We start from the raw sequence: 21766 nt of genomic DNA, 5'->3' as shown, positions 1-21766 counted from the left end.
CGCAAGTGCGAGTTGTTTCACTGCTTTTCTGGTTCATTGTGTTTGTGCTTTGTGGGCCTTCTCCCGCAGTGTTGCCGTGATGAAGCGGCAGAATTCGCCTTTCGTCGTGAAGTGCGAAATCATAAATCGGGTCAAACGCGATGAGAAGTTGGATGTCCCTGCAGCGTGCAAGATACCAAGGAGCACTCTCAGCATGATCTTAAAGAATAAGGGGGAGATTAGGGCTAAAGCGGCCAAACTCGCGACCTGGTGCCTGCAGCACCCGACGCGTACGCACGGCTGTGTTCAAGTGGTTCATCCGAAATTGCTTAAGACGCGAATTCTGATGAATGCGACGAAGCCGCTGCCGGTGTTGCCCAAGTTTGGAGTGAGAGGTAAGAATTTCCGGAAGCTGTTTACGAATCAACAGTTAAGGCACGTTCACACCGAAGGTGGAGCGGACAAGAGGATCTGGCTAAGCGGCGCGGATTTTCTGCTTTGCGGAAAATACGCGACCGCTTGGCCGGATCGCGCCCGGACCGATTTTTTTCCGCGTGGATAAGTTGGCCACTTTGGCTGCAGCCAATCAGAACCCGACACTGCGGAAGCGCTGGTGAACGAATGTAAACAAATGTCTTTCTCTGGGCTTTTTGCTTCTGTTATTCAAAAGCGTCAAAACGGCAAGTTGGGCTAGTTGGTTGGGATTCACAGTAAGGTTTGTTACAGCGCAACACAAGACAAGGACAAAAGAAGGTATAAAACGACGACACGGCACCATGTCATCGCTTTATACCTTCTTTTGTCCTTGTCTTGTGTTGTGCTGTAACAAATCTTGAAAATCGACTACACGAGTGGCGAGTAAAATGCCAACGATCTCGTCTTCGTCTGAGCTCAACATTTTGCAGAAGTAGATAGCGGATGGGAGCACGCCGACCCACGACGAAAAAAATATCGAAAGTGCACGTACAAACCCAAAGTGCCGCGAGATGGCGGCACGTCCCTGAAATTGCTAAAGAAATTGCGAGATGCCCCGCCTTCCCGGCGGCGCGGATAGCCAGACAACGCAGCTGGTCTGTACAGGCGCGGGCGCTCGCCGCCTCGCCGCTTTGAAAATCCGCTTGTCCGCTCAGATGCTCCGCTTTCGGTGTGAATGTGCCTTTAACAAGTTTGATAGTGCAGATGATGGTGTCGCGACCACGGGAGAGCTCGAAAACGAAGACTACATTGCCGACATTGTACCGAGCACAAGTGAAAATGGGCACAATGAGCAAAGCAACCACGGTCCTTTGCCGACATCCTCCGAGGTGATTGGTGCACTCACACTAGTGCGGTGCTTCTGCGCGAATGCGGAAGGTTGCGGCCTCAGGTGCTCCGACTCCTTAGACAATGTGGAGAAGTGCGTGCATCGCAGGCAGCGAAATTGCCCAAGCAGAAGAAAATAGAGGACTATTACATGGGGAAACTAAGCTAGTTTCATCAATAAAGTGGTTTTATAAATGGTATGTGCTTTTATGACATCCAAATCTTTAGCAGGCTTATATCGAATTATGCTCTATAAAGAACTGATAGGCAATTTTTTGCGAGTTCGATATAGCCAGGTTCGACTGTATTATCAAAAGCAAGCTCCAAGAAGCATGAAAATAGGGGCACTCGGTGACAAACTCAACAGTAAAGGTTCGGCAGCCAACGCTCTTTTATTCAGCAATGTTGAAATAGCTCATCAGTTTATGCTGAACTTTCTTCTTTTCAATGTCCGTACAAAAGTTCTTATGGAAGTCAAAAAGAGAAGCCGCCGTTTCGTCACTGAACTGATCAGCGGCGCAGCATCAGTCGAGTTGGGCCACACTGCCGTAGCAGCACTTTACTACCTGTAGTGAGCTGCGTGTGTTTTTCCTTCAATGTAGCTGGGGCTTAACATGTTCGTGGCTCATTGGAATGTTAGTTAAGCTAGCCCACTGGAATACATGTATAAAGCTATGAGCTTAGAAAATACCAGTAAAAGCCCACTACTGCTGTCATATTATCCAATCTCAGGAGAAAACGCTATCTCAATAACCGTATGAAAACAAATTGCTGCTATAGGATGTTGGCCACGAAAATAAGATAAGATGTATTATCTAGAAAAACGTATTATGCAGAATCCTATCAACAAGATTCTACTATACACAGGATGGTCACTTAACAATTTTAATTTAGGCCTAAAGATGTCTAGCTATAAAATAGCCAAGCTACAAATCCGCTGCATTACGAGCACATACAGATAAATGCGACAAAGCAAGCAGCTAATAACGCGGAAAGGGTAAGTTTTAGTTTCCTGAGTGCATTACAACAGAGTTGCCACGCTGAACGTGAGAAGTGCCCGTTGTCGGTTGAGGAACACCTCTTCCATCAAGGCCACCGCTGACGATACGAAGCACAAACCCAGGACACAACAACAATGCGCAATGGGCAGAACGCGCACTGGTAGGCCCAATGGAACTTCATTATAAACCACGCACAACGCGTGAATGTGGCGCATAGAGTTTCCTATTGGCAGACCACAAACGTGTGACTGCGCACTAGATTGGATTAGCTCAGTGACCCTTGAGCTCATTTAGCTTTATGATTGGCAGGAGATTCGGCAGCACTTTTTGCATAAGGTGGTGACGACCGCCAGCTGGCATTGACCAGAACTCTTTGCTGTGGCATCCACGATAGCATGGCACAGCTTGTCCTGGAGAAGCATTCGAGCAGTTTCTCTAATTGTAGCAAGGATGTAGCAGCTCTAATGAAATGTAGCAGATTGGAGTAATTGTAGCAGCATTCCCACTACTGCTCAGTGCATTTGACATGAGTTTTGAATTGATAATATAAAATGCACTGCAACGAACTATTTGTGGCGCTCTCTAGGAATTATAGATACCATAATTATGGATTCAAAAGATACGTAAAAAAGCAGAAAGCAAGGTATAAGATTTTTGTGTCAGTACTCCTTTCATTCTGACAAACTCAGGCTGTAAGGAGCAAACATCGAAGGGCTTCATAGGAAGGTGTGTAGTCTAGAGGTTCCAAGAGACTGCAACCAGAAACATCCAGCACTATCCACAGGAGTAAAGAAAATGCACTTAAAAGCCAACTGCAATAAAATTTCACTTTGGCTAAGTAGCCTATATACCACTGAAGCAATATTGAAAATGCTGCAAGACTGGTAATTGTCTAATTTTTTTATTGTCAGCCTTTCAAAAGCGCCTAAGCAGATGATGCTTACACCTAGTGGCTATCACGCAAGTCCCAGAATGTCGCCTCCAAAGTTTTTCAGTGCACTGTGGGTGGTACACTAACCTCGGCAATCATACAGAGGACTCGCGCATTACGCATTACTTCCAGCGAGTGGAAATGGCAGCATCTTTCTTTTCTTCCGTTTTGGTGTTAAAGGTGTCTACTTTTGTGAGCCTTTCATGATACAGCCATTTGTATTCGAAACATACAATTTTGCATGCAGGTTTCTCTATCTGTAGAGTGCCAACAGAACGAAATGTGATAGGGAGCATTTAGTAGAACCCTGCATATGTGCAAAGTACTCAGAAGTAACATACCATGTCGCTAGGAATCTGGTCACCAAAAAGTGACGCAGACTCTTATCTAAGTGTATGCGCCAAAATTACGTTGATGTGACACGAACTGCAGCCAGTGGAAACAAAAGTATACGCATTAGTTAGCCCTAAATTGACGCATTTCAATTCGTGAGCACAGTAGAATATCTGAAACGGTGTTTTTACATGGCCCAAAATTTCATTGCAGCTTGGCAGTATTTGCCTTATTCTAACCCACCCCAAAATCAAACGTGCACCCATTTTCTATGTGTTCAAAGTGGAAAACTTTGATGATATTAAAGCTCCTAAACAAAGTAAAAATCATGAGGAACCGATTTTTGGGTGCCCTCACATTTGGGCTAAGTATGATGGTCCGTGTACATATAGAGTAGACTTCTGTTACACTTGACTCCAGCTAAATCAATCCCAACTGAAGCTCCCGACCAGTGCCCATGTATTTCTATGGACCCAAACTTTCTTTATTTCAATCCTAAAATTGTCCTTTACCATAGCGACCCCTTTAGTGGCAGAGTCTGCCTCGGCTGAGTCTAGGGGTCAGTGAATGCATTGAACACACATCAATCTCCTGTCAAAAACGCCTATTTTTGGCCTGCCCTATGAAGATTTTGAAACAATAATTACAGCTACAATGTCCGATAACGGCATTTACCCGACTATAATGCGCACATTTTTTTTCGTGAGAAAATTGAACCGTAAATTTCCTGAACCAGTGCAAATAAACATGAAACCAAAAATGTCTTCACGATGTTTGTATGCTTTACCGCATAACACTCCTGTATTGCGGCAAAGCTGACATCAAAAAAAAAAAAAGAAATAACAGTGTGGCGAAGCTGACTTTATAAAACCGCACACTAATGTGCAACACATAACCTTGCCCATCTTTTTTGCCAAAAAATTGGGTGCCCTAGATTTCTACTTTGTTTAGGAGCTTAATATTATTTCAAGATTAGTTTTCTACTGCGGACAAAGAAAGTGGGCGCATGTTTGATTTGGGGCTTTTAGAATAGGGCAAATACTGCCAAATGAATCAGCAGTGTGTTTTTGCATTTTTTCTGCATCTTGTTTATTTCAACTAGCCAGATAATTCAATCAATTTCGTCAGTCTCATCAGGGTCAAATAAGTGTAAATCGACTGCAAATAACATCAGTAGATTATGGCAGTAACCATGCTTCACTCTCTCTGAATGACAGCATAGAACAAGATTTTTGTCCCAATATATGCAGTTAATTTCTATGCTTACCACTGAATGAATGAATGTTTGATGTTTAATGGTGCAAGGGCCAAGTATGACCAAAGAGCACCATGTCTGTGGTAATGAGTTTGCAGTGTAATTATGATTTCTATGAAGTTGGTGTGACGTGGCTGTAAAGGGGCCTTAAAAATAGTCGCTCTAAAGTGCGTAAAATCTGTATAATAAAATTATGGCAATGACTTATGACTTGTACTATGAACATTGAGATGCATTTCAAAAGAATGATACAATATGTAAAATATATCAGGTTAAAAGAAAAGCTAGAGCACTACTGCCTCCTTAGAGCCCTTGAAACACAAGGGCCTGGCGGCACGTGCTATGCAAAACAATTAACGCAGCGGTATCCTCTGGAGCGAGGATGCTCTACAAATTTGATGGGCTTATAACATGTAGAACTACATCATTTAAGAAGTTGAGGACTGCCTTGGTGTTAAAAAGCGGTTCCTTACCAAGAAACATAGCCAGGTCTAGAGGGATGTAATAATGGTATGCAAGCGGAACATGTTTCTTTCTCTCCGTTTCGGCTTCCCGACACTCCAGGAGGACGTGGAGGACGGTCAGCCTCTCCCTGCATCTACCACAGGTTGGAGGTTCACTTCCAGTAAGTAGAAAATGATGGGTCCCAAATGTGTGTCCTATTCTGAGGCGACAGAATAGGACATCTGGTCGCCGAGATTTTGTTGGGGAGGGCCAAAAACCTAACTGTGGCTTTATAACGTGCAGTTTATTATTTGTTTCTGCATTTCACATGCGTTGCCAATGCTGTCGCAATTTCTTTCTTAAGAAAGGCTTCACATCTGTAACAGGGACAGCAGCCGTAGGAAAAGTGGTTAGTGGTGTGAGTGATGTGGCCATTTTGTCAGCTAGTACATTACCATCGATGCCTCTATGGCCAGGTACCCGGCATATTACAACATGTCTATATGATAAATAAATACTGCATAAAAGTGAGTAAAGTTCAATTAAAACAGGATTTGTAAACTTTTGTAAAGAATTCAGCGCTTTTACAAGACTTAATGAGTCTGTGAATATTATTGCTCTGTCAAGTTTTAATTTCTTTATATGTTTTACTGCAGACAGTACAGCATAGGCTTCTGCAGTGAAGATACTCGTTAAAGGGACACTAAAGGTTAACAGAAAGTCAAGTTAAAGTGATAAATCAATGCTCTAGAACGTCTAAGGCGTCAATATAATCGCAAACAGAGCTTTAGTAACCGAGAAATCGAGGTAAATAACACAATTTGAGACCCCCCAGCGACATTCCGGTACTAGCCCGATGACGAAAGCACTCCTCATCATAATTTCTGTCACTAGTACTCAACTACTCGTATTAAAAAGATCATTTAATTAGATTTTAAGACGGAAGAAAATACTACCTGTCTACTTCTATTCGATTCTAAGACAAAAATAACGTTTTGAAAGGTTTCGTTTTCGCTCAACTCTGCGCGCTCGAGTTTGCCCTGCACGCGCTTTATAGTTTCAGTTGTTTCTTTATCGCGTCGTGCTGCGGTGGTCTTGCTGGCTCGCGAAACTTGCATTTGGAACAAGCAGCGAGAATGCCACGTCCATGTGATGTCGAGGGATGCGCGAATGGTCCGCGGAACTTGGCCAAGGGCAGTTGCAACGGCGAATCCAACGTTACTTATCACTGTGTGCCAACGAGTGAACTTCTCCGTTCGAAGTGGTTAAGTGCCGTACCTCTGCCACAGCGCGCTGGCAAAGAGCCGAAAAATCACGTAGTGTGCTCGCTGCACTTTCGCCCAGAGGATTACGAGTTCAACGCCGACTTACTGAAGTCGCGTGAAGGGCCTTTCAAAGCACGCCGTCATCGTAGTAGTATGCAACGACGCCGGCAGCGCGAGCCCTTAACAGCAGGTCACGTTCACCAGAGCTTAAATCACTGAACTCGAGCCCAGCATCGCGAGCTAATGTGTCGTTGTCAGGGTCATCCATTGCAATGAGCGTCGAAGTTGGAGTCATAAAATAAAGAACCAGCTTATCGTCGTGCGCTTTCCTTTCCGCTAGTCACCATAGTTCCGCTTTCGCGCTGCTGTCGGCTCTGTCTTGACTCTGTTTCTGGCCGCGCGTTTGCGTTTTGTGCAGAAAAGCCGTAGCGCCGTCTGCGGGAGCCATTTTACTCACAGACGGCGCAACATCACTATGAGACCATGACGTCAATAATCCTCGATCGCAAGGCGGGTGATTTGAACTGCGATAGAGGTACGCGGACGCTTCAGAACACATTTTCTCTTAAAATAAGTCTCTTCTTCGCACGAAACAAGCGTTTCGAGGTTTCTGGGATGGTATTAAAACAGTCCACGTTGACTTAATATTAAACTTTAGTGTCCCTTTAAGGGGGTTCAATACACCAAATTTAGAAAAAGAGGGACCAACAGCAGCATAAGATACACCAGAATGTGATTTTGTTGCGTCTGTATAGAATTTGGCACAGCAGTACTTCGATTGAAGTTCACGGAAATGCATAGCAATTTTGAGGTCAGGAGCATGTTTTGTGACCTCTACAAAGGATACATCACAGTCTATCACGTGCCATTCCCAGGGCGGTAGTAGCTTAGCTGGAGGCATTAAGAGATGTTCGAGAATTGGGACATCCACTTCTTCGCTACGCTCTCTTGCACGCAGTGACAAAGGAAGTCTCATAGAGGGTCTATTATGAAAAAGTGTTTCACACGTCAAATCGTTAACGGTTGTGAAACACGGATGTTCTCTATTAGAGCGCACTTTGAGAAAATAGGTGAAGCTGATGTATGTTCTCTGAAGATGGAGTGACCACTCATCTGACTCTACACATAGACTTTTGACAGGGCTTGTTCTAAATGCGCCAGTGGCCAGACAGATACCCAGATGATGAACGGGGTCTAACATCTTAAGCGCGCTCGGTGCGGCAGAGTGATAGACTACGGCACCATAATCTAACCGTGATCGGACTAGGCTCCTGTAAAGATTCAGTAAACACTTCCTGTCCCTACCACATGTTTTGTGGGATAGGATTTTAAGTAAATTCATAGTTTTTAGACATTTTGTTTTAAGACATTTTATGTGTGAAATGAAAGTGAGCCTGGAGTCAAGAATAACACCTAGAAATTTGTGCTCTTTGTTGAAGGGAATTTGTTGCCCACCCAGTCAGGCACGTACCCAGAATTTTTTTTCTGGGGGGGGGGGGGGCAACCCAAGGTAAACTTTTCTATGCAAATGAGGGGGGGGGGGTACCTTTACTAGTACAAATGTGAATAACGCCCACCATTCGCCATAAAAACGCGTAAACCCACAAAAGAGAAATGAAATGAGGTGTATTTTACAGGTACGCTTGTGCGATACACCTCTCCTTTACTTGGCAAACAAAGAACCACGCCAAATGGACTCGCGCAGGAAAGAAGCGCAGGGAGAACACTGCCAAGAACAAGTAAAGAAGCGAAAGTGTAAAATAAAGATTACTTTAGTAGAATAGAACTTTAAACTTTAAGAACAGTAGTTCGAAGCAAAGGCACAGGGACCACGCGGAGTTGTGTTACTCTGCCAGCCAATGACAGAAGCAAAAAAAATGGTGATGCGGCCTTTTCAAAATGGCGTCGTACTTGATACCTCCGGATCGTCTGCTGTTCATCAAAAGCCTTTTCATCGGCAGAAACAATGAGGTGTGCAAGAGACATGGAACAAATTTATCGAGTCTGAGCATTTCACTCTTCAAAAGTCTGCTGTGCAGCTCATTTCACTGCTGAACCCGTTTTACTCGTGAAACTTCACTGCCAACTGAAGTGAAACTTCACAACAAATAGTTGTAGCCAAGCAAGCATGTTATTTCAGTTCACTAATGAATTACGCATTCGCCATTCCACTATGGAGGGAAGAGGTATAAAGTTACGCACTAATAACTTTATTTTTGTAGTTACCGCGTTGTTCGGGTAACAGAAGATGTTTGAAGTAAGAATTATTTGCAGCCTCGCGGAGGAACAGTGGCTGGCGGTTATGAGGGCATGAACGGGGCTTCCTTGCAGACTTAAGAGGAAGCTTCAGCTCAGGTGCTTCTATCTAAATACATATAAAAGGAGAATTCATTTTTCTCAGCAACAACTGCACCAAATTTGACGAGGTTTGTTGCATTTAAAAGGAAAACAAACTCTAGTGACTGTTTATTTCGAATTTTTGCTTTATATCATCAATTTTTTATTGAAAATTATCAAAAATAGAAACTTTTCAGAAAACGAGAACTATCAAGTTTACAACTCTGTCTTTTGGCAACAAAAAATGATAACAATTCTGTGAATTGAATCTAATAGTACATATAAAGCGGACAAAAGTGATATGTTACATATGAATATAAAAAAATTTAGTAATATGTAAATACACCTTTTGCAGAACCCTTGTAAACAATGTAACAAATTCATATAAGATGTAAAATGATGTATCGAATTTGTCCGCTTTGAATGGTCTAATCGATGCCATTTACAGAACCGCGACATCTGTTCTTGACGCAGAGCTATGGATTTGTAAACTTCATGCTTCTATATTTTTCAAACTGTCGAATATTTGAAAATCTTTTTAACAAAATTCAGGCACTAAATCGAAATTCCGCTTGAAACAGTCACTAGAATTTAACTGTCTCTCTCAAATGCAACAAATTTCAGTAAAATCGGTCCAGGGGTTATCTCAGAAAAACGTTTTTGCGTTTTACGTGTATTTGAATAGGCCGTCTCGGAGTTGGGCCCGAGCTAAAGCTTATTCTTAAATTGTATCCGACTATAGTAGCGTTTTTTGAATTATCTCTGGAAGAAATATACAGAAATATATATTTGCAGAACAATCACAGCTCTTTTGGATCCCTCGTTTACTGCTCTAACAAGTTAAGTGCCACAACCAACTCTTATTGTTATTTGGGAAGTTACATAACGAGTAGCAGGCTAGAGCGCCTTAGCTCAGGCCGACCTCTCTGCCTTCTTTCAATTAAAGTCTCTCTCTCTACGTAACGATGCGTCGCCGCCAGTCGCGTACAACCGAATATGGTAGAAAAAAAATTAAATTATGGGGTTTTATATGCCAAAACCACTTTCTGATTATGAGGCACGCTGTAGTGGAGGACTCCGTAAATTTTGACTGCCTGAGGTTCTTTAACGTGTACCTAAATCTAAGTACCACGGGTGTTTTCGCATTTTGCCCCCATCGAAATGCGGCCGCAGTAGCCGGGGTTCGATCCCGCGATCTCGTGCTCAGCAGCCTAACACCATAGCCACTGAGCAACCACGGCGAGTGTCACGTATATATGGCGCAGGAAGCTGCGACTCTACACGTACTGCGCCTACCACGGAAGGTTAGAAAAACATCTACATAAGTACAGCAGAGAAGTGGCAACGTTAAACGGCTCGAATGATAACTGTAGAAGTGTCATTCAGAACACACGTAATTGTCCTCCACTTCCGGCGGCCTTTTCTCTACTTCATTTTCAAATAAAAAGATGTTGATCCATGAATATTTTCATAAACAACGGTTAAATTTGTTAATTTTCACTTTTCCTTCCGGTTTGGCTGTTGCCTTGGCTCTCTCCCTTAGTAGATTGCTTAATTTTTCAAATCCTTGCGACTCTTGTTTCCAGTTGGCAATTTTGCACGAAAAGAGCTGTACAATTAGGGAAAAGCGAGACGAGTTAACAGGTGACAGTCATATTGCCTATGAGTTTCAAGGTTATTGCAGGGATTGATGATGGATGCTATCTCGCATTATTTTATTTTCCACCTTATCTAACCCATATCACGGGTATATGGTTCCGAGGATCTGTCAGCGTCGCGGCGAGCAGTCACTCAAGGAAATGATGAAACAAAAAGAAAAGTTTAACGCAATTGGCATTTTCTCTGGCCGCAACTCGTTCCACGTGCATACAGACCAGTTGACCACGAGCTGAATCCCTTTCCTGGTCCCTGGATTAGTCTAAATGAAGAAGGTAGAACTTACGAAGCAACAACGATGGGCGTGACCATTGAATAGACGGTAACAACTGAATGCATGTCGAGTTAATCGCGCGGGCACCGAATTGATGAGGAAGCTGGCCATCACATCCCAGGAGACGCCGATAACTACCGCCATCCAAAAGGAGTGAGAAAGGCAGCAAAATGTTGACTGCCGAATAGCTCTCAAGTCTCAACATTGATTTTGGCGGCGCTTTCGGAAAGTGCGTGAGAAATGGTGGCGTGGGCGGGGAGTGGGGGGAGGGGGGGGATGCATGCGTCTTAATTTCGGGGGGGGGGGGGGGGGGGTGTCCCAGGCTTCCCCCTTGGGTACTTGCCTGCACCCAGTTCTACACAAGGATCAGGGACCAGGCCTCTCTTTCTTGTAAAGAGAACACAAGAGCTTTTTCGAGGGTTGATTTTAAATCCATTTTGGTCTGCCCACTTGGACACCTTGTTTAAGCCCTGCTGTACCTGTCTTTCGCACACTGTAAGGTTGCAAGATTTGTAACCTATTTGTATATCATCCACATAGACACAATAAAAAATGGCCGGTGGTAGAGAAGCACGACGTGTGTTCATCTTAACGATAAAGAGCGTGCAACTGAGTACGCCTCCCTGGGGTACACCAGTTTCTTGTATAAAAGGCCGCAATAATATGTTGCCAATTTTAACACGGAAGATACAATTTGACAAATAGCTTTCAATTATATTCAACATATGTCCACAGATGCCCATTCCCGAGAAGTCTCGCAAGATCCTGTATTGCCACATTGTGTCATATGCCTTCTCCAAATCGAGGAATATCGAGAGGAAATACTGTTTGTGTACAAATGCATCGCGGATATATCCTTCAATGCGCACAAGATGATCGGTTGTCGACCGCCCTTGTCTGAAGCCGCACTGATAGGGATCGAGCATATTGTTGAGTTCAAGAAAATGTACGAGTCTGCGGTTAATAATTTTTTCAAAAACCTTACACAGACAATTTGTAAGAGCTATCAGATGATAACTTGCTGCCAAGGAAGGGTCTTTTCCCTGCTTCAGAACAGGAACCAGAATCGCGTCTTTTCATGTGGATGGGAAGTATCCCACAGCCCAAATATTGCTGTATAGTGCAAGTAGCGTAATTTGTGTGTCAGTATGTAGGTTTCTGATCATGTCATACATGACTCCGTCAGGTCCCAGTGCAGTGCTTTTGCATGTGTTCAAGGCAGCTCTCAACTCGGCAATACTAAAAGGCCGGTTATACGGTTCATTCTGCCTGGATTTTCGTATGATTGGCTTACATTCTTCTATTTCTTTATGTTTATTAAGAAAGGATTGGGAATAGTGGATTGAGCTCGACACACGCTCAAAGTGCTCCCCAAGTGAGTCTGCCTGACCTTGTAGTGTATCGCCCTGTGTATTTACCAGAGGGAGTAAATATGTTTGTCGCCCTCTAATCCTATTTACCCAGTTCCAGACTTTGGCCTCACCTGTAAACGAGTTAATACTCGATAAAAACTTCTGCCAACTCTCTCGTCTGGCCTGTTGGCGCGTTCTCCTGCTTTGGGACTTTACTTTCTTAAAGTTAATAAGATTCTCCGCAGTGGAAGAAGCGCGTAGCAACCCCCACGCTTTGTTCCGTTTTTTACGAGCGATCCTACATTCGTCGTTCCATCAAGGCAGACGCTGTTTGCATGCCAAGCCATTTATTTCTGATATACATTTAGATGCGGCATCTATGATGAAGGCTGTAAAATACTCCACAGCAGCATCCATTCCTAGCGAGGACATGTCATCCCATGAAATACTAGTGAGAGTTCGGGATTTCTCCCAGTCGGCTGTATCAATCTTCCACTTAGGAGCCTATGGTGGATATTCGTTTTCTTTAGGTGTTCTTAGCAGTATGGGGAAGTGGTCGCTTCCGTAAGGATTGTTGCTAAGACAGTATAGACGGGGAAACTAGGCTAAGAACAATTGAAGAAAAGGTTCTGTTTGCAAGACAGTAATATGTGGGTTCCTTCTTATTCAGCAGACACGCACCGGACGAAAAAAGGAATTGTTCAATGAGACGACCTCGCACATCGATATGAGAGTCTCCCCACAGGCTGCTGTGTGCATTGAAATTGCCAAGAACAACATAAGATTCTGGCAATTGGTCTATCAAGGACCAATTCATGTTTGTTTAGTTGGTACTGCGGGGGTATGTAAAGCGAGCAAATGGTGATGAGTTTGTTTAGGAGGACAACTCGAACCGCCACTGCTTCAAGGGGCGTTTGTAGCTGTAAAGGTTGACACACTATACTTTTATGAGTGACATTGGCAACACCACCCGACGATGCGACAGCATCATCGTGATCTCTGCAAAACGTAACATACTGTCGGAGGAAGTTTGTGTGTTTCGATTTTAAGTGTGTTTCCTGCAAACACAGAACTTTTGGATTGTGTTTGTGGATAAGTTCTTGCACACCATCAAGGTTTCTAAGAAGACCTCTGACGTTCCATTGAATAATTTGTGTATCCATATTGAAAGTAAATAGGTGCTGTGTGTACAGAAACAGAAGTAGTAATTACAGAGATTACAGAGATTAGATTACAGAGCTCTTTCGAGGCACTGTAACCGGGGTTTTGCCTTTTCTGGAGCGTTCGAGGGAGCCTCGCTGCTCCTTAGGCGCTTGGTGCGCTGCGAGGATAGTTATAGCGTCCATTGCCTCTTGTGAGGCGCCGGACACGCACTGTTGCGAGTGAGAAGTTTTCCGAGAGAGTCCCGCCTCGGAAGGCAAGACCCCTGCGCCCACCAGCCCAGAGGTCGATGGGGCTCCCTGTGGGATTGAGCTGCGCCGGCTGTTGCCAGCGGTGGAAGGGGCCGGGGAAGTTGAGGCAGCCTTGGCTGCGCCCATCTTCGGCGTCGATGGTCCCTTCTGCTGGGTTGGTGTAGCAGCGCTAGCTGCAGCCGCTGGGGGGGCAGATGGCGTCACTGCCGCCTCACTGTGTGTGGGTCGGACAGCCGCCGGAGACTGTTGTGGCACTGCCCCCTGACACGCCACTTCGGCAAAGGTGCTCTTAGGCAGGTACAACACCCGCCTAAGCGCCTACTTGAATGATATATTTTCTTTTACTTTGATCATCACAATTTCCTTTTCTTTTTTCCATGACGGGCACGACCACGAGTACGCGGCGTGCTCGCCATCACAGTTGACACAATGTGGAGTATTCCGGCATGTTTCAGAGGAATGTTCATTGTTACTGCACTTGGCACATGTCAGCCGGCCTCGACAGTTCAGTGAACTGTGGCCGAACCTTTGGCGCTTAAGGTATCTAAGAGGATTGGGCATGTATGGCCTAACACGAAGTTTGATATAACCGGCCTCGATGGACTCGGGAAGGACACTTGAGCCGAAGGTGAGTATCAGGTGCTTTGTCTTGATCTCTTTACCATCTCGTCTCATCTTAATTCGTTTAACATTTGTGACATTCTGTTCACTGAAGCCCTCCAAGAGTTCAGCTTCAGTGAGCTCTTGCAAGTCATCGTCCGAGACAACACCACGTGTGGTGGTCATAGTACGGTGCGGGGTTACTGTTACTTGGGTCTCCCCAAATGACACAAGTTTCAGCAGTTTCTCATACTGCTTCTGATCTTGGAGCTCCAAAAGGAGATCACCGCTTGACATTCTCGACACCTTATATCCTGTACCAAAAACTTCAGTCAAAGACTTGGAAACAAGGAAAGGTGAAATGGTTCTCAATAGTTTGCCTGGTTTTCCTGAGTGAATTACGTGGAATTGAGGGGAGTTGTGGACTTGTCCGAAAAACTCAAAAACATCTTCGGTGCACCCTCGTTTCTGAGGGCGATCAGATAGTTTAGGAAAAGCATTTTTCATAAGTATAGTTGGGATTTCGGCCGACATGCCAACCACCCACCATGGAGCCCAACAGGTGGACGTGACAGAAGTTCCTGCAAGAGAAACCCTGCCAACGCCAGCCATACATCGCGGCTATAACCAAATATAGCATAACCAAGGCAGGCTAGCTACAAACGGTTAACCGTAGCCGCTGGACAACTAGGAAGTGAGAAGCGAGGAGAAGACACGAAAGATGGAAAAGTGGGAGAGAAAGACGAAGATTGGAGAGGAGGACAGGAAAAGGCGACTGCCGATTTCCTCCAGGTGGGCCAGTCTGGAGGTGCCGTCTATGTGAAGCAGAGGCCAAAGAGGTGTGTTGCCTCCACCGGGGGGCCTTAAAGGTCGAACACCCGGCCTCGGCTCAACCCCCAGGATCCCTATATCCCCAGACACGGCTAAGCCGCGCACGGCTACACGCGGGAGGGTCCAACCCTCGTGTGCTAGGGTATGTGGTGTCGCAACACATCAAATGCCTGCTGACGCAGACGCCCCTGCGGGGACGCTTAGCATTGGCACACAGTGATTCATGTTTGAAAAATTACCTTCTCTTCTAGGGTGTGCGGTGGCCATGCCTTCCTTTGGTGGATACCAGCTCATGTCAACATTCATCCCATCCAGAATGGTCAGCAAGTAGCTGTAACTACGGCCAGGTTTGCTGCCACAGTTCAATTCTAGTGGTTGTGGCACCTTGTCCACTGAAAAGAAAAAGGAGGAAGAAAAAAAGAACATGGGTGTCAATTTTTAGCACTAAAAAGGCAGCATTCAGTTAAGCCGAATTGATAGTTTAGCATACTGAAACAACAGATGTACAACTTTTTAAAAGAGCAAGGATTCCATAAGCAACAAAAACAGTGCCAATAGAGAGGAGCAGCATCATAATTTTTAAAACGAAGAATTTGCTCCCACTGACAGTCTGTGACAAAATTTTGTCTTTTGTGTTTCTTTATAATGACACTACAATGCTTTTTAAAAACTTACTGTAAAAACCCATCAAAATCACTATGACACAGAGAAGGATAAACAATATAATCAGTTAACTTGCATTTTCCATCAGCTTTTTCCAATACATGGTAGAGTTCAAGACAGCCTTCACCAAGGAGTGCATCTTTTATTAGGGAGTTGTGGTTGAAGACACGAAAATGAAGCTTCGAATATGGCGTCACCAACCTGCAAACAAAGTCAAAGTACATGTGAAGATACGCAGTTCACAAGTGAACAACTGAAAGAATCTTGATGTGAAAAAAAAAAAAAAGTTGCTCTGCAGGGGTACCACGTTCGAGCCCTGATGGAAACACATTACTCCAGTGCATGAACATTTTATCTGCAGAATAACACTACTACTTTAACTAATGTATACTTTTAACATTTCACATTCTAACGCCTTGCCAAGGAAATTACTGCACCATGCCATGTTGGTTTTGGGTTGCAGCTTTTTCCTTCCCTGTAAAAAAAAGGCGCTCAACTAATTACTACTCCCGACTATGCCATAAGCATTGGTTTGCTTCTAGTCAATGGCAGGTTATGTATTGGCTGTTCACAATTTCAGGGTCCAGTAAATTGCTGTGATAGCTGTAAAATCATGCCTTGAGTACAGAAAATAAGTAAATATGTATACGATGGTGCTATGCAAATAGTAGAAAAAATGCAGTGCTGAGAAGCAGCAATTTAGTAGCGGGCCATATTTTGTCCTAGGTTTGATATGGCTCTACAATTACTGTCGCTAGGAAAAGATTTCTTAATCGAACAATGCAGCATATATGCTTAGAAACTGAGAACCCTGCCCCTCATAGACCGAGAACGGTGCCTAGAATGAAAAAATGAAGTTCCCCCACATAGAAGTCATGCATATCCCCATAGAGAAGCAATAAGTAAACTTAATGCAAATCAAGAAAATGTTGAAAGTATGAATGCTCATACAAACAATAGACAAATGTGCTTTGCTACCACTTCCATATACTGCAAGAAAGAAGCGGCTACCAGGTATTGCCAGTCAAAAGTGCCCATCTGTCTATGTTCCTAGCTATATCATTCTGTTCACAAGGTGATGCTACAAAGGCTAGAGAGACATCGCTCACTGCTCGCATTTGTGACCAAGAAATAGTGCACCGCATATGAAAGAAAAGACATGGGTATGTGTCATGTGATTTGATATAACATTAAGTCTCTTACTATTTATGTCACCAAATATGACTAAATCATTACACAGAAGGCACTGAAGATCTGTATCTATTTACCACTGAACAAGCAAAGTGGCGTTTTGGCCGACAGCTTGTGTTTGTAAGCAAAACTTCGTATGTCTCGTACTGGAAGCCTTCTCCGATGCATGAGACAGACAGCCAAGACCATGAACTGTCTGACGTGCAGTACCTCCCTCCAGGCGCGACTAGCAAATTCGTGGTAAGCGCTGCAAGTTTTCTCATTTTCTAATTTGCTTATTTTTTCCACACTACTTTTAAGTGCTTTTTAATTCCGCCAGAAATATATAGCGTATCTAGCCGTGTTCATGGGTGCTTGCATACGGGAGACACCGAAATACTATGCTGTGCCACCTGCCGCGATCATTGAAACCCGTATACCGCAGATAATTCAAGCATGTTTTTAGGCATTTCAGATACACTAAATGGACTTAAACTGACTATACCGACATGCCTAACACTGACTTTATAATGAGAGCACCCCCGCCCCCGTCTCCCAAGAACGAAAAAAAAAAAAAAATGTATATATATATATATATATATATATATAGCAGCACTAAAGGAATAGAAAAGGAGATGAGAATATTAGCAGTAGCGTGCAAACAATAAGAAATAAATAATGTAACGTCAACCATTGCAAAGCTCATATACAGATTTTCATTTTAAAAAAAGTTGTAGTTTGCGTCCAGTTAGTTCTTCTACATTTGCACTTATATTCGTTTTCGCGGGTTTACATTTGTACTCCTGTAGATCACCAGCATGTATTCGCGACCGTGAATGGCCATCGGTACACCTGTAGGGTTTGCCTAGCCGAGTTCACGGCCGTCCACGCACGTGCGATTCCGGAACTATGAGGCCAGAACAGTTTAGAAATCGTTCTAAATTGAGTTACCCATCGCGATCAGGAAAACACTTCTATCGTGGATAAATCAACAAAGTTTTTAGGCATGTAGGGCCCTCTAGGCTGTACTTATTGGTGATAAGGTAGCCTCGCCGCCTATGGGATTATCTGACTGAGCTATGTTGAATGCTCTGTTGCCATAGTTAGAAGTTCGAATCCCTCTATAAGGTGTTCTTTTTTTTTTTTTTTCGATGGCGAGTTTGAAATTCATCTCCTCCAGTGCATACACATCTGCAGGGTTGGAGTGATGCCTTTCACCGGCAAAAGATGCCGAGAGCGAGTGGGGCTATACTAATCCAGGTACAACCAAATTAGGAAAGCCCACTAAGCTTCAACAAGACACTCCCTCACCAGAACAGGAATTGGCCTCTCTCGTGCAGTATTCGGCCACTCCCTCCCTAATGTATCACTCAATTACCCAATGGCCCTCAGTCACCAGGAGCTGCTGAGCACCTGACCAAGGCGGCAGTCAGACCTGTAACGCAGCAGAGGGTGCTAAGAATCTATGAGCCCGGACAGGCCGCCAATGGAAACTGACCCTGTCAACCTTTAATTGCCGAACTCTGTAGAGTGAGGCTAGCTTAGCAGGACTCTTCCAGGAACTAGAACACATTGTTTGTGACATCATCGGCCTTAGTTAGGATTAGAAGGACTGGCGAGGCTTATACATTGTTAGATAACAGACATGTCCTCTGCTATAGAGGTCTCCCAGATAAGAAGCAATACGGGGTAAGATACCTAATTCATAAGGATATAGCGAACCACAGTGACGAATTCTACAGCATTAATGAGAGGGTAGCTGTAGTCGTAATCAAACTTAGTAAGAGGTATAGATTATAGGTAGTACAAGCCTAAGCTCCAACATCCAGTCACAATAATGAGGAAGTAGATCAGTTTTATGAAGATGTTGAATTAGCGATGAGAAAAGTGCAAACTCAGTATACTGTAGTAATGGGCGACTTCAATGCAAAAGTGGGAAAAAAGCAGGCTGGTGAACAAGCAATTGGCAACTACGGCATCGATTCTAGGAACGCTAGAGGAGAGATGCTGGTAGAATTCGCAGAAAGGAATAAGCTTTCAATAATGAACACTTTTTTCAGGAAGCGTAGCAACAGAAAGAGGACCTGGAAAAGCCCTAATGGTGAAACAAGAAATGAAATTGACTTCATACTTTCTGCTGATCCCAGCATAGTGCAGGATGTAGAAGTGATAGGTAGGGTAAAGTACAGTGATCATAGGTTAGTGAGGTCTAGGATTCACCTCAATCCGCCTTTTGCGATTCATTGTGACGCCATCGTGCGGTGACGACGAGAAACAATTTGGCAGGTGCCGCTGCGCACCGCGACAGCCGCCCCACGCGAGACTCTTGACCAAACAAGCAGCGTGTCAGACAAGGCTTATACGTTGTTGAATAACAGCCATGTCCTCTGCTATAGAGGTCTCCCTGATAGGAAGCAATATGGAGTAGGATTCTTAATCCATAAGGACATAGCAGGCAACATTGATGAATTCTACAGCATCTACGAGAGGGTAGCAGTAGTTGTAATCAAACTTAATAAGAAGTATAGATTAAAGGTAGTACAAGCCTACATTCCAACATCTAGCCACGACGATGAGGAAGTAGATCAGTTTTATGAAGATGTTGAATTAGCAATGAGAAAAGTGCAAGCTCGGTATGTAGTAGTAATGGGTGACTTCAATGCAAAAGTGGGGAAAAAGCAGGTGGGTGAACAGGCAATTGGCAACTACGGCATCGAATCTAGAAACGCTAGAAGACAGGTGCTGGTAGAATTCGCAGAAAGGAATGAGCTGAGAATAATGAACACCTTTTCAGGAAGCGAAGCAACAGAAAGTGGACCTGGAAAAGCCCTAATGGTGAAACAAGGAATGAAATTGATTTCATACTTTCTGCAGATACCAGCATAGTGCAGAATGTAGAAGTGATAGGTAGGGTAAAGTGCAGTGATCATAGGTTAGTGAGGGCTAGGATTCACCCCAGTTTTAAGAGAGAAAGAGTTAAATTGGTCAAGAAGAAACAGACCAATCTAGAGGCAGTAAGGGTAAAAGCAGACAAATTGAGGTTGGTACTTGCAAACAAATATGCAGCCTTAGAACAGAGAAATGATGATGACATAGAGCTAATGAATGAAACCATAACTTGGCTGGCTTCAGAGGCAGCAAGTGAAGTGGGAGGCACGGCACCAAGCCAACCAGTAGGCAAGCTCTCCCAAGGAACAAAGGACCTAATAAAGAAACTACAAAGAATGAAAGCGTCCAACTCAAGAGATCAGAATTTGCCGAACGGCCAAAACTAATCAACAAGGCCAAAATAAGTAATATTCGAAATTATAACACTAGAAAGACTGAGGAAGCCGTAAAAAATGGACGCAGCCTGAAATCAGTGAGAAGGAAACTTGGTATAGGACAAACCAAGATGTATACTCTGAAAAATAAGCAGGGTAATATCATCAGCAATCTCGAAGATATAGTAAAAGCAGCGGAAGGATTCTATACTGACCTGTACGGTACCCAGAGGAGTCAGGATACCTCCATTAGAAACAGCAATGAACAGGATACAGAAACTCCTCCTATATCTAGCGATGAGGTCAGAAGGGCATTGCAAGACGTGAAACGAGGAGGAGCGACAGGAGAAGATGGAATAACAGTCGATTTAATCAAAGATGGAGGAGACATACTACTTGGAAAACTGGCGGTTCTTTATACAAAGTGTCTATCTACTGCAAGAGTCCCAGAAAACTGGAAGAATGCAAACATTATACCAATCCACAAAATGGGAGACGTTAAAGAATTGAAAAATTATAGGCCAATTAACTTACTCCCAGTATTATATAAACTACCAAAATTACCTCCAATAGAATAAGGGCAACACCGGACATTACTCAACGAAGGGAACAGGCTGGCTTCAGGAAGGGATACTTTACAATGTATCACATCTATGTCATTAATCATGTTATCGAGAAATCCACAGAGTACAATAAGCCTCTCTATATGGCTTTCATAGAATTCGAAAAGGCATTTGATTTAGTAGAGATGCCAGCAGTCATAGAGGCATTACGTAATCAAGGAATACCGAATGCTTACGTAAATACCTTGGAAAATATCTACAGAGGTTCTACAGCTACCTTAATTCTACACAAGAAAAGCAGGAAGATACCTATAAAGAAAGGAGTCAGACAAGGAGACACAATCTCTCCAATGCTATTCACTGTGTGCTTGGAAGTAGTATTCAAGCTATTAAACTTGGAAAGCTTAGGAATAAGTATTGACGGCGAATATCTCGGCAACCTTGGGTTTGCTGATGACATTGTTCTATTCAGCAACAATGCAGACGAGTTACAAAAAATGATTGAGGACCTTAACAGAGAGTGTAAGAGTGGGGTTGAAGATTAATATGCAGAAGACAAAGATAATGATGAATAGCCGGTCAAAGGAACAAGAGTTCAGGATCGCCAGTCAGCCTCTAGAGTTTGTAAAGGGGTATGTTTACCTAAGTCAATTAATCACAGGGAACCCTGATCACGAGAAGGAAATTTACATAAGAATAAAAATGGGTTGGATCGCATACAGCCGACATTGTCAGCTCCTGACTGGAAGCTTACCATTATCATTAAAAACGAAGGTATACAATCAGTGCATTTTACCAGTGCTGACATATGAGGCAGAGACTTGGAGACTAACAAAGAAGCTTGAGAACAAGTAAAGGACTGCGCAAAGACCAAGTAAAGGACCGCGCAAAGATCGATGGAATGAAGATTGCTAGTCATAACATTGAAAGACAGAAAGAGAGCAGTTTGGATCAGAGAGCAAACGGGTATACACGATATTCCAATCGACATCAAGAGAAAAAAATGCAGCTGGGCAGGTCATGTAATGCGCCAGTTAGATAAACGTTGGACCATTAGGGTTACAAAATGGGTACCAAGAGAAGGGAAATGCAGTCGAGGATGGCAGAAGACTAGGTGGAGTGATGAAATTAGGAA

General features: G+C 43.7%; 1 protein-coding gene across 4 annotated transcripts in view; it reads right to left on the bottom strand.

Annotated features, from left to right (window-relative positions):
- The window catches only part of Su(dx) (WW domain containing E3 ubiquitin protein ligase suppressor of deltex), an 80955-nt gene that overhangs the window by 50008 nt on the left and 9181 nt on the right, over positions 1-21766 (bottom strand). For all 4 annotated transcript variants that reach the window (XM_075673495.1, XM_075673498.1, XM_075673497.1 and 1 more), the window contains exons 5-6: positions 15712-15836; positions 15212-15364 (exon numbers count right to left, since the gene is read on the bottom strand). In XM_075673495.1, coding sequence (XP_075529610.1) covers positions 15212-15364; positions 15712-15836 — 278 coding nt within the window. The remainder of the gene's footprint in view (positions 1-15211; positions 15365-15711; positions 15837-21766) is intronic.

This window comes from Dermacentor variabilis, chromosome 1 (assembly GCF_050947875.1).
Source record: "Dermacentor variabilis isolate Ectoservices chromosome 1, ASM5094787v1, whole genome shotgun sequence".
NCBI lineage: Eukaryota > Metazoa > Arthropoda > Arachnida > Ixodida > Ixodidae > Dermacentor > Dermacentor variabilis.
Note: the sequence above shows the minus strand (reverse complement) of the source record. Positions and strands in the feature narration are given on the sequence as shown.